The sequence below is a fragment of the Leopardus geoffroyi genome, chromosome E1 (assembly GCF_018350155.1).
Source record: "Leopardus geoffroyi isolate Oge1 chromosome E1, O.geoffroyi_Oge1_pat1.0, whole genome shotgun sequence".
NCBI lineage: Eukaryota > Metazoa > Chordata > Mammalia > Carnivora > Felidae > Leopardus > Leopardus geoffroyi.
This window is the reverse complement of record NC_059330.1, coordinates 49404924-49423044: the sequence shown is the minus strand read 5'-3', so window position 1 is coordinate 49423044 and position 18121 is coordinate 49404924. Positions and strand designations below refer to the sequence as shown.

The 18121-nt window shown below is 50.1% G+C and overlaps 1 protein-coding gene across 2 annotated transcripts in view; it reads left to right on the top strand.

The window, feature by feature from the left end:
• The first annotated feature begins 7497 nt into the window (after positions 1-7497).
• RGS9 (regulator of G protein signaling 9) overlaps positions 7498-18121 on the top strand; it is a 70450-nt gene continuing 59826 nt past the window's right edge. For both annotated transcript variants that reach the window (XM_045489518.1, XM_045489517.1), the window contains exon 1: positions 7498-7660. In XM_045489518.1, the coding sequence (XP_045345474.1) occupies positions 7604-7660 (57 nt within the window). In that variant the 5' untranslated portion in view covers positions 7498-7603. The remainder of the gene's footprint in view (positions 7661-18121) is intronic.

The following is an 18121-nucleotide window of genomic DNA, read 5'->3' as shown; positions in this document are numbered from 1 at the left end:
AAATAAATAAACATTAAAACAAATGAAAAAAACAAAACACCAGATCTTGTGTCTGTAAAGTGGCCCAGAAGGACTGGCTACCAAAGATAAACAGAAGAAGGGAAGCAGAATTGGCTTTTCCAAGGTTCAGGTGATATATCCACACATCTCTCTGTCTCTTCTCTCTTGCTTTCTAACTAGAGGGAAAGAAAGAAAGAAAGAAAGAAAGAAAGAAAGAAAGAAAGAAAGAAGGAAGGAAGGAAAGAAAGAAAGAAAGAAAGAAAGAGAGAAAGAAAGAGAAAGAAAGAGAAAGAAAGAAAGAAAGAAGGAAAGAAAGAAGGAAAGAAAGAAAGGAAAAGAAAGAAAGGAAGAAAGAAAGAAAGAAAAAAGAGAGAAAGCATTATTGGATGCACACATGGAAATAAAGAGACATGAGCAGGGGTGAAGTAGGTCTTCAAATGCAACTTCTGAAAAAAATGTAAGCTATAAATGTTAAAAAATATTCCTGCAGCGGTTAATGTTTTTTATTTTCTTTGCATCTCCTTTATGGGTCATCTTTTTATGCCCTTTCAGACATGGTCATTTCTGGGGAAACCAAGGGAAAAGAAGAAGGGGCAGGGACTTCCAGAAAATCCCTTGTTTTGTAAAGCATTAAGAAAGACCTTTGCTCAGGGGGCCTGGGTGGCTCAGTCTGTTGAGCATTGGACTTCGGCTCAGGTCACAATCTCACGGTTCGGTTCGTGAATTTGAGCCCCGTGTGGGGCTCTGTTCTCACAGCTTGGAACCTGGAGCCTGCTTTGGATTTTGTGTCTCCCTCTCTCTCTGCTCTCCCCACACCCCCACTCTGTCTCTCTCAAAAGTAAATAAACCTTAAAAAAAAAAAAAAAAAAAAAAAAAAAAAGGAAGAAAAACCTTGGCTCTCTGCTGCCCTCTGGGCTCTTCACAAAAGGCAGCAATGGCTGCTGGAAGCAGGAAGATGGGCCTGGGACTCCACTGTGGTGCCTGAGCCACCCACACAAGCAGGGGGGCAGAGTCTGCGTGTCAGTAGAGGGCCCCAAGCTGGCGTGCATTTGTTTTTAGCATCCTCACAGGATAGGCATGGCATGTCTGACAAAAGAAGGGGACATCAGGGGCGCCTGGGTGGCTCAGCGTCTGACTCTTGATGTCGTGACATGGAGCTGGGCAGAGGCTGCTTGGGACTCTCTCTCCCTCTCTCTCTGCCCCTCCCCCCCACACTCTCTCTCAAAATAAATAAACTTAAAGAAAAAAAGAAGGGGACTTCAGTGAGGCTCATACAGACTAGTACAACTGGGGTGCACCGAGTGGTACATTTTCCTGGGGTCTCTTCTCCTAAGGTGGGTCTTTCTTACCTGTCCCCCCCCCCCCCCCCCCCCCCCACCTATCTTGATCACTTGTGGCAGGAAGGCTCGGGGTATGTAGGTAGATGGTTAGTACCCAGCACTTTTCGATGTCTGTCACGTGGAACCCCATTTTGGGGGCGGCTGGTTTAAGTTCAGAGGGGCCTCGCTTTTCAGGAAACACTAGATTGCACGCTCCTGCTTGTAGGCAGGTGGAGCTTTTTAGCTTTTTATTCTATTTAGAACACTGAAGTCATATGATGTGAAAATAGGAGAGGACTTTTGAGTTCATCAAGTCTGATACTCTTATTACGAATAAGAAACTAGTGACTCAGAGAGATCAGGTGACTTGATCCAACTAATCCATAGTGACAGTCAAGGGACCAGTGGTTGCCTAGGAACGGCAGGGGGAGGGATCACAAAGGAAACTTCTGGGGGTTACGGATATGTTCCCTATCTTGTTCATGGGTGTAGTCTCACATTTGACGTACGTATACGTACAACAAAACTTATCAAGTTGTACACCTTAAATGTGGTGTTTTTTGGTGGATGTCAATTACACCTCAATAAAGCTGTTTTAAAAAAGTCACACATCCTGTGAGAAGGTGAGCGAGGCCTAGGACACACATCTTGAGGCCTTCACACCCCTCCCCCCAGCCCCAGCGCTGTCTTAAAACCAAAGCCTACTTCGAGGTGTGAAAAATGCCTTTTCTCATAATGTCATTTTTAAAGACTCCAGAGTTCCAAATTGTCTGTGATGTGAAATAATAACACCCTTCACCACAAAGCAGCCGATGTCGTTCAACAGGTCTGATGTGACCTAGTCCGTAAACAGACAGCACTGTACCCCACAGAGGGTGGGAGGAGGGTGGGGACAGAGCAAGACCTCATTTTGTTCTGTTTACCTATGATTATCTCTGGTGGTGCTTGTGGAGGGTATGACCTCTGGGATGCATGCCAAGGGTTTAATTTAGGGGGGAGAAAAGATAAGGATGGGGTTGTCCTAGGACTGTCCTTTGTGATGTAGTTGATGGCCTCTAATGGGCCAAGGTAATTTCTGAACAATCCCTGGTTGAGGAAGAGGCGGGGAACCTTCTGGAAAAACTCCGAGTCCTCTTTTTCTTCCGCTCTTCCTGATCAAACAGCCAGGGCCGCCAGGTGTGGCCAGCTTCCTGAGGTCTAGAATAGCTTCTTTGTGGAGAAGGAGACAGTAAGTGAGAAGGGAGTGGGTGCCTCACCCACACTTCCCTTTATTACTGACTGAGCCAGAGCGGACCAATGGTGCATGGAGAGATTCTGTCCGGCCGCCCTGCTGTGCCGACTGTGGAGTGGAGGGGGGGGGGGGGCGGGGGGGGACAAGGCCCTCTGGTTTCCCTACCAGAATCGATTTTCAAGAGCTATTGCCTCTCTCTCTAGCAGGTGCTAGGAAGAAGAAACATTCACACATCGAAGGTGTTCCTTCTCTATATGATCTTGGTAGAACTGCAAAGGCAATACGCACTCGTAACACATTCAAACAAGACAGAATTCTGTGAAATGCAGACCAGGGATGGAATACGGCAGCGGTCCAGGAAGTCAGATAAGCTCAGTGTGATTTCTGTCCGAGTCAGGGAGATGTCTGTGCAGGTGTGGGAGGCGCTGTCACTGAGCTGTTCAAAATGCCTAGCGCAGGATCAACTCTGAGAAGGGCCCTCTGGGCTTCTGCGCCGTCGAAGACATTTAAGCCACCGTGCAGCTTCTTCGTGGCTTACCTACCCTGCGTTCCTTCCCATCTCTGAATCCTGTGTGGCTCTGTGCTCCAGGGGGCCGGCCCTAACAGGCTGCATCATTCAGGCTCCACTGCCCTCTGGCTTCTGGTCAGAACTGAGCAGTGGGAGAGCCCAGGAGGACAGTGAGTCAGACTATGTATTCCCCTGGTGTCCTATCTAGCAATGGCTCTGTCCCTCCAAGAGGACAGCTTTGCCAGGTACCTCTCCACCAGGGCCCTGGTCCCCCAGCCCTTTATGTCTGGATAATAGCAGTGGTTTCCATGGTTGCCATTCTCTGGGCGCTTTGACATCCCTTAGAGGTTCCCTTAACCCAGCCCCACCTCTGAGAAGTCCCTTCAGGAAGTCTCTCTGCCTGGAAGTGGCTTAAGGCATCCATCGTGTGGGAATGAGCTGTTTAAGATGCTGTCTCCCTTCCAGTGTCTCCCGTCCGGTGTGTCCTTCTAAAGTTTTATCTCCTCGGCACTTAGCACAGTGGACTCAACTAAACTGTGGAGTGGACCAGGGACATTTGACCCTAGACCTGGGTGTTAAAGGACACTGCCGTATGGATGACCACATCATTGCGCCTGGGTGAGGTTTATCCTACAGGGGACAAGGGTCAGGCCCAGGTGGATCACGCTGGATAGTATCCAGGGCAACATGACCCCAATTTAGAGTCTGAAGGACACCCTTTTGTTAATGAAGAGGAGGACATTGAATGACAGCAGTGACAGTGATGACAATTGCTTACCTGCCTGAATCATGGAGGATGTCATTTTTGTCACATGTCCCTCTGCCATGTTGCAGGATAATATTTTCTTCTGGGGGCCAGTCCTTTTATTTTGAGGTATTGTTTACAGACAACGTCATGCTGCAATTTTAAGAGTGCAGTTGGGTGAGTTTTGACAAGTTCATTTACCTGCGTAACCATCCTTCCTATCAAGATATAGACATTTCTATCACTCTAGCAAGTTCCCTCATACCCCTCTGCATTTAACCCCTGAGCCAAACTCTCTAGCTGCCCCCACTACCACCAAAGCCAACCACTGTCCCATTCCAGCCCACCTGGAATCCTCTTCCCAATCTCCTGGTGATCTTGCTTCCGGTAAATTCTTTGCCACTGCCCTCAGACTATGCTGAGCCTTGCCTCGGCACCTATCTTCCCCTGTTGTCTGATGTACCTGCGAGTGATCCCTTTTCCAACCCGGTTAACTCGGGGCGCCTGGGTGGCTCAGTCCGTTAAGCATCCGACTCTTGATTTCGGCTCAGGTCATAATCTCGCGGTTTGTGGCTTTGGGCCCCACGTTGGGCTCTGCACTGGCAATGCCGAGCCTGCTTGGGATTCTCTCTCTCCCTCTCTCTCTCTCTGCTCCTCCCCTGCTTTCTCTCTTAAAATAAAGAAATAAACTTAAAAAGTTAAAAAAAATTAAAAAAAAAAAACCTGGTTAACTCCCCATTTTCCTTTAAGACACCTCCTCCAGAAAGTCTCCCTGAATTTCTCTTCCACTCTGGCTGGATAGGGTGTTGTTCTACAAAGTCTGTGTTGCTCTGACTGGATCTTCATGATATATACATTCTGTTTATAACACATTTTTGTTCAAGTATTCTTCTCCCCCATTAACTTTTGATCCCCTTGAGACAGGGACTGGGTCACATTCCGCTTTGAATTCCTGACTCTAACACAATGCCTGGCATACAATACTTTGTTGTTTAAATGAATAGGTGAATTAAATCAATTATATTTTTCAGGACACTGTCATTAAACTTTGGACACCACATTATGTGTCGAGCCCCTTTGTTTGCAAAAGAAACAGATTTGAGGTGCCCGGCTGGCTCAGTTAGTAGAGTATGTGACTCTCAATCTTGGGGTTGTGAGTTTGAGCCCCCCCTTGGGTGTAGAGATTACTTAAAATAAAATCTTTTTTTTTTTAAACTTATTTTATTACTTTTTTTTTTTTGAGATAGAGAGTGTGTGCACAGGGGGAAGAGGCAGAGGGAGAGAGAGAGAGAGAGAAAGAGAGAGACAGGATTTGCTTGATCCCATGACTCTGGGATCGTGACCTGAGCTGAAATCAAGATTTGGACACTCCACTGACTGAGCCACTCAGGTGTCCCTAAAATAAAATCTTTAAAAGAAAAAAAAAAAAAAAAGAAAGAAACAAAGACTTAACATACGTGAGAGGATTTGTGAAGATACATGTGCCCTTGGAAAGAAACCCAGGGGCTTCTCTGTCGGCCTCACACCCCTCCTGTGCATTTGCTGCATTTAGTTTCTTTGTTTCTCTTTTCCCACGAGCTGCCTCTGCGCACCTTTCATTTCTGTTTCCCGGTAACTTCACCTTGCCCTTGGCCTCAGACTCTTCTGGCTCTGACTTTGCCTCTGTTTGCCTCGAGTTGACGTTCGCGAAGGTGATAATCTAATAAGCTCATCTGAGCTTTTCAGATCCGTATCACGGCCACAGCCTGAGCAGGGGCTGACTGGCAGGTCCCATCCTCAGCATCCCGGGGCTGATGAGCTGAGGGCACGTCCCACAGAGCAAGGTTGCTCAGCGAGCAGTGTGTGATAGAAGGGTTGCAGAAGAGAGTGGCAGGCATTCCGTAGTCTCTCCTGCCCTATCACTGAGCAAAATCCCTTGTATTTTTCCTGTTTTTGCTCCTGAATAATTTATGTTTTCTCATCCTCAATTGTAGGAAAACCACTTTTCTCCTTTCTGCTTAGGGTTTATAGAATTAAGGAACATTCAAGCTGGAAGGAACCTCACAGCTCATCCCAGTATATCCCGGTGTGTGTTCCATACAAGTCCAGGCCCAAAAGACGCTCCATTAAAAAAAAAAAAAGTCGTATTTGGGATGCCTGGGTGGTGTAGTCGGTGAAGCCTCTGACTTGGGATTCTCTCTCTCTCTCTGCCCCTCCCCTGCTCGCTCTCTCTCAAAATACACAAACTTTTAAAAAAGGTCATATTTGGATATGAATATTCCAGCACTTTTCTTGGGTCCTTGTTCACACCAGGAACATACTTCCCAGTGGCCTAGTTTACTTAGTAGGATCTCTGGTCTTTTTGTGTAGATGGACCCCGTTGGTTCCTGGATTCTCTAAAGCAAAAGGGAGCGGTGGACCAGCCATGAACCCCTTGAAATTGTTTGCAAAGCGGAGTCACTGTTGTGTGAAGGTGTGTGCATGTGTGTGCACATGAACATGTTTCCTGAGAGGATGCCCACAGCTTGTATCTTATAGGTATGACCAAAGATATGGATAAGAACCAGAGCTTTAAAGGGATAGTCATTGATGTGCCTGCCTGAACCAAGCCCCTTATTGTTCTCTTCCAACTCAAACATTTTTTTTTAATGTGTATTTATTTTTGAGACACAAAGAGAGAAACAGAGCAGGAGCAGGGGAGGAGTAGAGAGACAGGGAGACACAGAATCTGAAAGCAGGCTCCAGGCTCTGAGCTGTCAGCACAGAGCTGGACGCAGGGCTCGAACTCACGAACCATGAGATCATGACCTGAGCCGAAGTCAGATGGTTAACCGACTGAGCCACCACCCAGGTGCCCCTTACAACTCAATCATTTTATCTGCCCCAATCTGTCGCCATCCAGCTGATATGAAAATAATGATGCTTTATAGACTTGAAGACTCTTGCTGACTACATAGGAGGCTCATTTTTAATTTTCTAGATATGAAAACACTGAGGACCAGAGAAGGAAATTATAACTTGCTTGGATCAGGCAGCTGGCCCAGCAGCAACCACAGCTTTCCTGTTTTTCTCTGTTCTCCTTTCTTCCTCCCTCCCTTCCTTTTATTACCCCCCCCCCCCCCACCTTACCAATCCCCTTATGATTTGTTTTCCTAAACACTGCTAAACATACTGCTAAAACAGTGCTGAGGGCCAAGCACCGTGTTACACATTTCCCCATTAAAGGATCCAACAACCGTCTGTTGGATATGACTATCCCATCACTCATTTTTCCTTTTCAGGTAAGGAAATTGAGGCTCAGAGTTTAAGAAACTTGCCCAACGTTGCTCCGGCTAGCGGCAAAACGGGGAGGCGAAAGACCGTTTATTCCACCGCGCTCATTAGTGAGGCTGCTTGCTCTCACTTCTGCACATACCTCACTTCTGCCCCGGGTGGAAAGGCGCACTCTCTGCGACAGATCCTCCCGGTGGCGGGTCCCGGACGCGCGGGTCTCACCTGAGGCTCCTCGGGGTCCCGCGGGGGCCGGACGCCGCCCCCTGGCGGCAGGTGGGCGCCGGCGCGGCGCGGCGCATGCTAATGAGCCCGCGGCGCGGCGCGCTGATTGGCCGGCGCGCATTCCAGCCGCTTTCCCGGGGCGGGAGCCGAGGCCGAGGAGAGGGGCGCCGCCGGCAGCAGCCGCCCCCGGCCCGCGCTCCGGGCCGCCCTCCTCCCCCCGGACGCCGCGGCGGGTGCGGGGCGCGCGGGCGCCTGCGCCGGGGGCTCCCCCACCCACCCCCTGCGGGCCGCCGGTGTTCCGCTTCCGAATCCACCCGGGGGCCAGGATGACGATCCGACACCAAGGCCAACAGTACAGGCCGAGGATGGCATTTCTCCAGAAGGTGAGCGCGGTCCGGTGGCCTGGGCCCCGCGAGGTGCGCAGGCTCCCAACTCTGGGAAGTGAGCGCGGGGATGCTGGCGAGGCTCGGAGCGTGTGGCCGGGAGCGGAGGGCACACCTGCGGTCCGTTAGTGCCGCTTGATGATATTAAATGACTTATTTGCTCTGTGTGGGTGTGTGTGCACGCGTGTGTTTTAAGACTATAATGGTTAGGTTTACGTGTGACCTGTTTGCAGCGGAGAATCTGAAGCCAGGGGCGACGGTCGGTTGGAGGCTAGACAACAACCTGTTACTCTGGAGAGAAGGGTGCCAGAAGGCAGTCCGGCGGAGGCTGTGTCAGATTTGAGACAGAATGCCGATACTGCCCTAAGGTTCCTCACCCGAGTACGTGTATTTGTGGATCTTGGGTCTGTCTGTGCTGGCGGTAGAAGTCAGAACCTTTCCCCCTTCCTCTGCAAAGGCTTTCTCAGACCAAGTGGCCAGGCACAGGGGACCCGTCCTGAGGACACTTGGGATGTGGCATGTACCCCGTGGGGGGATGTGTTGGGGTGGAACTGGCTCCTTTTGCTCTGGGCTTTTGAGATAGCCAGTGTCAGAAGAGATCGGCAAAGGATTGGGTCCCAGGTCCCTTGCCCACCCTTCATCCCCATGTACAGCCATTTTTCGCAGTGCGTGTTCGCCCTCTTAGGCTTATCTTGTTGAGTAGAATTAGCTCAATGCTTTGTGACAATAAGAACTCTGCCTTGAGCCCTTGGAGCTCAGCAGATTGGTGTAGGCAGGGACCAACTGTCCTGATTGGACCAGGACTTTCAACGCTAAAACCTGGATGGTCCCGGGCACACCGGGGACAGTTGGTCACACGTGGTCCACCTACTTCAAGAAGCGTGTGTGCATATTCCAGGAATTAGAGGTGCGAGGACCATCCACGAAACAGACAGACGCCAGTTTCTCGAAGCGTAAATTCCTAAGTCTGATCTCTGAGAGCCAGAAATCATCTTCCAGGATTTTCCCGAGACCGTCTTCTTCTTCCAGAAAGTAATTGTCTGGAGACATTCTGTTTTCTGAATCTCGGACACTCTTTTCCATCATGACTGTTATCTGGTAGATTTTCCTCTCTCTACCTGGCCTTCCATCTGGTGTCTTGGTTTCCAGCTCCCCTGCTCTCCCTCAGTCTGTCTACCTCCACTCTGTGCTTCATAAGCACACTGATTTTCTTTCCTAAATCAACGCTGATCCCCTCAGCCCAAAACCCTCTGTTGGCTTCTCATGCACACAGGGTAAAGTACAATCTGCTCAGCCCAGCCCCTCGGGATCCTGCTCTGACCCACCTCTCTCTACCTCCCAGCCGCCTTCCGCACCTGCCCTCCAGGGAAACAAAACAGAGCGGCCACGGTACTCAGTGGGGCTCCGGCCTCAATGATGCCCCCCTACCTTTCTGGGAACCCTGTGCCCTTTCAGACACGAGGCTCCTCTCCTGGGAAAGCCCTTCTCCCCTTTTCACCTGCCAACTTCCCAGCCCTCCTCCGTGAAGGCCGGTTCTCCCCCCCCCCCCCCCAGCAGAGGGACTTCCTTCTCTGTCCCCCAGACTCTGCCCACACCTCCAGTACCGATCTTTCCCTTTGCCTCGTGGAAGGGACCCTGTCTGTCTGTGTATCCTGAGGTCCTCAGGTCACAGAGCTCCTTAGAGCCAATTTCAAGAGCCCTGCCAGGGAGTCCCTAACGAGCCAGCTGAACTAGATGCCCAGTCTTCTGGAGAAAGACCCAGACCAAAGGAATGTGGACGTGGGCGTGGTGTCATTCACCCCTCAGTGAATATTCAATGAGATAGCCAATGAATATTTATGAAGGATGCTGTGTCCCATTATCCCATCTGGTCCACAAGACAGATGTCATCACCATTTGCAGAGAAGGAAACTGAAGGTCAGAGAGGTTTCTTGCCCCAGTCATACAGCCACTGGGTGGAGGAACCAGGAAAAATACGGGACTGACCATCATCTGTTCCCAAATGTGATATGATGCTATGAACTTTGGGCGGAGTGGAGGCTGTGGGAAGGCCTGACCTAAGTGCATGGGGGATGTGGAGCTGAGAGCCAGAGGATAAATGGGATTTCTAGAAAGAGAGAAAGAGAAGGAAGGGTGTTCCAGGCAGAGGGAATGGCATATGCTAAGTGTGTGTGTGTGTGTGTATGTGTGTGTGTGTGTGTGTGTGTGTGTGTGTGTGTGAGACACAGTGCACTGCTCCCCTTGGTTGCAACACCCTTGGGCTCCTGTTGTAATGTTGGCTCGTCCCCTCTGTGATCGCCGGATCGCCATCCCAAGCGAGTACCCGTGCTGCTGTCCTTGGGATACACCATGGGATTGACTCTCCTGGTGCCACGTGGGAAGCCTCCTGTTAGACGCTATGCTTTCTGGTGTGGCTTCTGGCACTTGCTTTTGCTTGTGAAGGGAGTGAAGACACAGAAATATTAGGAGGTGTGGGTGGAGCATGGTATCTTTTGCTCGTATCACTCTTTCACTCCACACACGCACACATAATCCTGTACTTAAGTGCTACACTGTGCCAGGTGCTTGGGGGGATTAAGACTTGGCCCCTTCCTCCCGGAACTTAGAGTCTCCCAGAGAAAGCTAGATGCGTAAATAAGAAGAGAAGTGCTCTCAAGGTCGTGGTAGACTTTGTTAGAGGAGATGTATCTATATCTGTCTACACAAAGAGAGGCACACACACACACACACACACACACACACACACACACACACATCTCACACAATGTGAGGGATGGTCAGTTCTGCGCGGGGTGAGGGGAATCAGGACAGGTCTCACAAAGGGGGTTGCAACCGAGCCGAGGTACCAGAAGTTAGTTTTCTTTGCCAGGAGGATGGGAAGATGAGTGAGTTTTTAGGCAGATACAAAACACGGATGTGTGAAGTGTCACATTGGTATGGGGGGGTCATCAGGGGTCGGGATAGCGGGAGGTCAATGGACGGTAAGGCTGGCAGGTAAGGAGGGCCCAGAACTGGGGGCTTTGTACTTGGTGTGAGGAGTTTGATGCTTTCTGCATTCAGCGAGAAGCTGTTTGCTGTTTTAAAACCACTCGGGTTTATGTCTAGAAAGACGATTCTGATTTGAGGGTCTGAGTGCTTTTCTACCCCGGTTGCACTTAAAATATATTGATATTGGGGTGCTAAGGTGGCTCAGTTGGTTAAGTGTTGACTCTTTTTTTTAAAAAAAAATTTTTTTTTTTAATGTTTATTTATTTTTGAGACAGAGAGAGACAGAGCATGAACGGGGGAGGGGCAGAGAGAGAGGGAGACACAGAATCGGAAACAGGCTCCAGGCTCTGAGGCATCAGCACAGAGCCCGACGCGGGGCTCGAACCCACGGACCGCGAGATCATGACCTGAGCCGAAGTCGGACACTTAACTGACTGAGCCCCCCAGGCGCCCGCTTCCTGGGCTGTTGACCAGTGTGGGCAGAACAGGATTTGAGTACCGATGAGGGTGTGGCGCTCGTGAGGGTGTGCGGGACCCCGCGTGAGAAGGCGGGGGTCAGCAGGCCTCTGTGTGGCCAGGCGTGTTAGCAGGAGCCCCTTCTTCTCTGTTAGCACAACAACCCCGTGGTTCTGGCTCATTTTGCCCGTCTTTGTAGAGACAAGGACTGATTATTATCATCCCCCTGGGAGCCTTCTCCGGCTTCAGGGAAAATTCCAGCCCCGGAGATCTTGCACAGTGAGTGACAGCTCCTTAATGTGAGGAGTGCCGTGGGCGTGGAGGGTGGGATGTCAGGGCGTCAAAGCCGTCGTGTCTGCTCCTCTGTGATGTCGGGGTTCCCTGGCACGCTGGCAGTCACAGTGCAGCACGACGGCTCCTGAGAGAAGAAACGTGGGGCCCACGCCCTCCCCTCCCGCCCCCGACACTGTCCCCCGACACGGGGTCACGGGGCGGGGGGTGCCAGCGCGGCCTGGCTGTGCCGCCTTTGTCTGTGCCCGGGAACGGGATGTGGCGGAGTCTGGCTGGGCGTTGGCCTTGACATTTGCAGGTGGGGAGGGCTGGCCTGTGCCTCAGCCCCGGGGGACGCCCACGGGACACCAGGGGGAGGTGTGAGAGTTGGCAGCCGTTTGGAGCTGAAAGGCAAGGGCTTCTCGCCCGCTCTCTGGAGAACCTGGAAACGACTGGGATTCTCTCTCCTCCGCGATGTGCAAAGGGGTTTTTCTTTCGGGGTGGATGCTGGATCCCAGCGTCTGCTAGTTTGCTCGGGCTGCCGTGACAAAGTGCCATGGGCTCTGTGGCAATGGACATTTATTTCCTCACAGCTCTGGGGGCTAGAAATCCCAGATCAGGAGCGGACACGGTTGGTTTTCCTCTGAGGCCTCTCTCCTTGGCTTGCAGACGGCCGCCTTCTCCCCATGTCCTCCCGTGGTCTTCCCTCCGGACGTGTCTGTGTCCTAATCTTCTCCTCTTCTTGTTTTTTAAAAAATTTTTTTTTTTTTTTTTTTTTTGAGAGAGAGAGAGAGGAGGGGGAGGGGGGCAGAGAGAGGAAGACAGAGCATCTGAAGCAGGCTCTGCCCTAACAGCAAGACAGCCTGATACGGGGCTGGAACTCACGAACCGCGAGATCGTGACCTGAGCCGAAGTCAGACACTTTACTGACTGAGCCACCCAGGCGCCCCTAAAGTTTAAATTTTAAAACCTATTAAAAAAAATTTTTTTTTAAATGTTTTATTTATTTTTGAGACAGAGACAGAGCATGAGCAGGGGGAGGGTCAGAGAGAGAGGAGACACAGAATCCGAAGCAGGCTCCAGGCCCTGAGCTGTCAGCACAGAGCCCGACGCGGGGCTTGAACTCATGAACCGCGAGATCATGACCTGAGCCGAAGTCAGACACTTTACCGACTGAGCCACCCAGGCGCCCCTAATTTCCTCTTCTCATAAGGACACAGCCCTCTTGGATTAGGGCCTCCCTAACGACCTCATTTTACCTCACTTACCACTTCAAGACCCTGTCCCCCAAGTACACTCCCCTTCTGAGGTACTCGGAGTTAGGGCTTCAACATACAAATTTCGGGGTTCACAAATCAGCCCACAGCAGAGTCTCTCAAGAGTTTCCTTGGAGGACTGGGGAGACCCCTCTGAGGAATTTATATGAGGAAAAGTCTGAGGCAAATCGAGTGGAGTTTCAGCGGCCTGAACTCCCTCAGAATGTTCTCGAGGTTCACGTGCTGTGCCCTCCTCCCACCAGCCCTTCTTTTCTGTGACGGGTGACATGCCTGCCTGAAAGAAATGTGACTCCCCTCATTGTGTTTTTAAAATAACTCTCATTATTCCTCCTCTGAAGATTATTTTCAAACTCTTTATAACTAGCCTTTTTTTTTTTTTAAATGCGAAGAGAAGGAATCCAATCTGCTGACTTTCTATCCGATTTCTAACTCATAAGGCAATTTCTATTTCTTCTCCAGTATCTCGACCCCCTGTTCCTATGAAACGTTGTTGTCTCATGCAAGAGTTTTTTTTTTTTTTTTTTAAAGTTTACTTATTTTCAGGGGGACCTGGATGGCTCAGTTGGTTAAGAGTGAGGTCGGGGCGCCTGGGTGGCGCAGTCGGTTAAGCGTCCGACTTCAGCCAGGTCACGATCTCGCGGTCCGTGAGTTCGAGCCCCGCGTCGGGCTCTGGGCTGGTGGCTCAGAGCCTGGAGCCTGTTTCGGATTCTGTGTCTCCCTCTCTCTCTGCCCCTCCCCCGTTCATGCTCTGTCTCTCTCGGTCCCAAAAATAAATAAACGTTGAAAAAAAAAATTAAAAAAAAAAAGAGTGAGGTCTTAAGAGGTCTTAAGAGTTGGTTTCAGCTGTGGTCGTGAGCTCACGGTTCATGGGATCGGGCCCCATGTTGATCTGCACGGAACCTGCTGGGGATTCTCTCTCTTCCTCTCTCTCTCTCTGCCCTTACCCCCCCTCAGGGCAAATAAATAAACTTAAAAAAAAAAGATTATTTATTTTGCGAGAGAGAGAGAGAGAGAGAGAGAGAGAGAGAGAGAGCGCACACACGCAGGAGTGAGAGATGAGCAGAGAAAGAGAGAATCTTGACGGGACCATGTGGTGATGGTGCAGACATGGGCTCCAGCCCAGGAACCGTGAGATCATGACCTGAGCTGAGATCAAGAGTTGGGACGCTTCACCAACTGTGCCACCCAGGTGCCCCGTCTGACACTTTTTGTGAATAAATATGGGGTTTCATCTGGCAGCTAATGTGAAAGAGGGGAGGCCTGAGCCCTCACACCAGAAAATCAGGCATTTCTTGGAGTAGCATATAAATCTGAGGCTCACAGTGGGTTGAGAACTGCAGGAGTGACCCCCGCAGCGCACGGCTCCTGGGTCCCCCAAGTCCAGAAGAAGCGGCCTCCTCTCGGCCCCTCCAACACCCTGCTGGGTTCACCCCTTTGCTCCCTCACGACTGCAGGCTCTAGGCAGTGGCCAAGAGCCTGATGCTGCAGAAGGCCAAGGATGGCAGCTCTGACTGGAGCGGAAACGGATAGTTTCTGTTCTGGAACAATCCGTGAGCCGAGAAAGTGTCTGGGCAGATGGAGCTCGTACTCAGTCCTGCTCCCTTGTGTGACCCTTCACCTCCGATGCAGCTGGGTGCAATCTCTGTCTATCACTCTCCCTTTAAAATTTTTATTTTATTGTGGGAGCGCCTGGGGGGCTCAGTCGGCTAAGCGTCCGACCCTTGATCTCGGCTCAGGTCATGATCTCACGGGCGGTGAGTTCGAGCCCTGCGTTGGGCTCTGTGCTGACAGCGCGGAGCCTGCTTGGGATTCTCTCTCTCTCCGTCTTTTTCTACCCCTTCCCTCCCCCCACTAGATAAAGAAATAAGCTTAAAAAAATAAAAGTTTTACTTTATTATGGTAAGAACACTCACCGGGAGTACTCCCCTCTTAAAATTTGAGTGCACAAACAGCATAGTTAACAACCGTCTATTGTTAATAGACACAATATGGCAGAGCAGATCTCCAGAGCTTATGCACCTTGCTTGACTGAAACTTGATAGTTGTTGGCTGGCAACCCAGCTCCCATTTCCCTTCCCCCAGCCCCTGGCACCACCATTCCACTCTTTGATTCTATGAACTTGCCTGTTGGGTACCCCACGTAAGTGGGACCATGCCGTCTTTCTGTGACTGGCTCTTACTTCGCCTAGCGACATGTTCTCCGGGCGCATCCTTATCGTGGGATACTGCGGGATGTCCTTCTTTGTAAAGGCTGACTAATGTCCCATTGTATGTCTGTGGCACCCTTTGCCTTGTTCACTTGCTGATGGACGTTTAGGCCGTTGGCCCATCTTGGCCGTCGGGAACGATGCTGCAGCGAACCCGGCAGTGCTAGTATCTCTTCGAGATCCTGGCTTCGAGTCTTTTCAATGTGTACCGGGAAGCAGGGTTGCTGGGAATTCTAGTTTTAATTTTTGGAGGAACCTTCATACTGTTTTCCACTGCAGCGGCACCATTTTGCATTCCCGCCAACTGTGCAAGAGGGGGCCAAGTTCAATCTCTTCGCTTCCCTGTGTGGAGAACCCTGGGGCCTTCTCAGGCCATCCCTCCCTTCCTATACACCCTCTATGGTTTTTGTGTGTGTGTGTGGGGGGGGGGGGTGGGGGATCTTCTCAGTTATCCTTTTCTTTTCCTGGCTATTTCTTTTCCTATTCCAGTCAGCACCTTGCCTATTTTTTTGGTCCCTAATTCAGCCTTCAACTGCTGTCTACTGAACACTCTGTGCATAGCATGATACCAAGTGCTTTAAGCGCTTAATCTCATGTAATCTTTGCAACATCCCTCTGATGATACAGGTACTTTTGTCGTCTCTGTATTATTGTCATCTCTAGGTTACAGAAAAATGAGTCTTAGTGAAATTTAGCAGTTGACCTGGCTTGTATATTGAGCAGGGATTTGCACCCAGATCTCTAGCATTTATCTTAGTTACCCTTTTATTTTTATACACGTGTCTTCCCAATCCTCCGCGGACTTGGAGTATGTTTTCTACCTCGTTGTACCCCCCACAGTGCCGGGCGCTTAGTAACGCTCGATAAATACCTGCATCTGCACGGTAAGGAGAGCAGGGTTTTTATTCCCAGGCGTCTGAACACAGCCCTGCGTGCCGAGTTTCAAAGATACATTAATTCTATGAAAGCTGCTGCTGTTACTGATTCAAACCATAACCACTAACACACACGTCTCCTGATAAAGTATATATCTTCATGCTTACTGTACATCTTTATGAGTCTGTAACATTTGTCTGGCCTCGTAAAGCATTTTTTGCATGATTACTTAATGAGATGCTAAGACATTACAAAACTGTGTCAATTACTGGGGCACATACTATCAGTGTCCCCATTTATGGTCCAGGAGGGACGTTCAGAGAGGTTAAGCGAAATCCTGCAGCTGGTAGAGAAATGAAACCCCACGAAGCTGCCAGAATCACGGGCTTCCCTTTGCACTCACTGCAAGCACTGAGCAGAGTCCAAAAGGTAATTGTGAAGGGCTGCACAGAGTGGGGGAGTGTTATTTTATTAAAAAGCGGGAGGACGATGATATAACCAAGTTAGTGAAATGGAGGGGAAGTGGGTGGACCAGTGACCTGTTTCGGTTTGGGTGGCGGTTGGGATGCAGACAGGTTGGGTTTGAGATGCAGCCCTTCATGAGGATACAGCAGGCTATATGCGGGGGGGGGGGGGGGGGGAAGGCTTCTGGCCAGAGAAGGACAGGAAAGGTCTGTGTTCCTACCTTTGTTCCTTCCTTCGTATTTCACGCCCCTGTTCCTGCTGCTCCCGGAGCCTGGAATGCCGTGGCCCGCCATTTCCCCCACCCTCTCTGATCCCTGGTTCCTATCGTCTTTCGAAGACTCACTCCGAGAGTCCCCGCTGCTGATCCCTCCTGGCACTACTGTGTCCTCATGATCCCAGGAACTCACCTTTGCCATCGCACTTGCCATGTTGTCCTAGGATATCCTTGTGCCAGACAGTGCACTCTGTGGGCTCAGGGGCCACGTCGCCTTATCTTTGGTTTTCCTGAGTCCACCATGGCTGGTTGTTGAGCGACTGACGGACCCTTGCAGGCACCTGGCAGGCTTGGGGATACGTGGTTTCTTCATGAGTAAGCGGTTTCCTGGGGGAACATGGAGCTCGAAACCTCTGCATGGGCTTCGTCAATTCCCATCGTAAACATTGACAAGAGAAACACCTGGGTTGTCCTTTTTTTTTTCATATAGCTCCACTTTATTCTTTTTTAATTAAAAAAAAATTTTTTTTTTAATTTTTTTTTTTCAACGTTTATTTTTGGGACAGAGAGAGACAGAGCATGAACGGGGGAGGGGCAGAGAGAGAGGGAGACACAGAATTGGAAGCAGGCTCCAGGCTCTGAGCCATCAGCCCAGAGCCCGACGCGGGGCTCGAACTCACGGACCGCGAGATCGTGACCTGGCTGAAGTCGGACGCTTAACCGACTGCGCCACCCAGGCGCCCCAAAATTTTTTTAAATTTACATCCAAGTTAGTTAGCACATAGTGCAATAATGATTTCAGGAGTAGAATTTAGTGATTCATCTACATATAACACCCAGTGCTCATCCCAGCAGGCGTCCTCTTTAATGCCCCTTGCCCAGTTAGCCCATCCCTCCGGGTTGCCTTTTCTAAACTGTGCCAACCCATCCGGTTTGTTTTAAAATATCCTTCAGTTGACTTTACTTCCGTTTAATTTTTTCAAGTGGAAGACTATTTTTTGTTTCTTTTAAATAACAGTTTAAAAAGTACTCTAAAGACCACCAGGGGTGTCCTTGTGTCTGTCTTCCTGGGGTTCACTCTTCCTTGGACAGTTCACTGTTTCTGTTTGTTTCAATCTCTCTTCGATACAGTTCACTGTTTCTGTTTGTTTCAATCTCTCTTCGATACTCACGACTGATTCTTATCTCTGACCTTTATCTCTTTCGAACTTGAGGCATTCGTTTCCCATCCCCTGCCTGACACTCTGGCTAGCTCGGTCAACGTTCGAAAGCAGAAGCGTTTGCTTCCAGAAGGTGCTCCTTCCTTTCCATTTTCTCCATTTTCTATTTAGGTAACTGGCAACTCTGATCACAGGAGTTAGACTTTGCCCCCCTCACTGAACAAGTCAATCACTTGCAAGTACGGTTCATTCGAGTTAACTAGGGCTCTAAAAGCCACGCCTTCCTATTATCTTTCCTGCCGCTGTCTTCACTTATTTATTAACTCATGCATCAGTCGCTTATGGAGTATCACCTATGTGTCAGGCTCTATGCCACGCAGTCATAATACAGCCTCAGACGATAACGGACAGAAGACCTGCCCTTGAAGAACTTACTCTCTTGGATCAAGGGAATCATGCAATAAACAATGTAATCACTAGGTAGATCGTTTCCTCGGTTAGAAGCTGAGTGCTATAGAAAAAGCGAGTAGGAGGTCAGGAATGCCAGG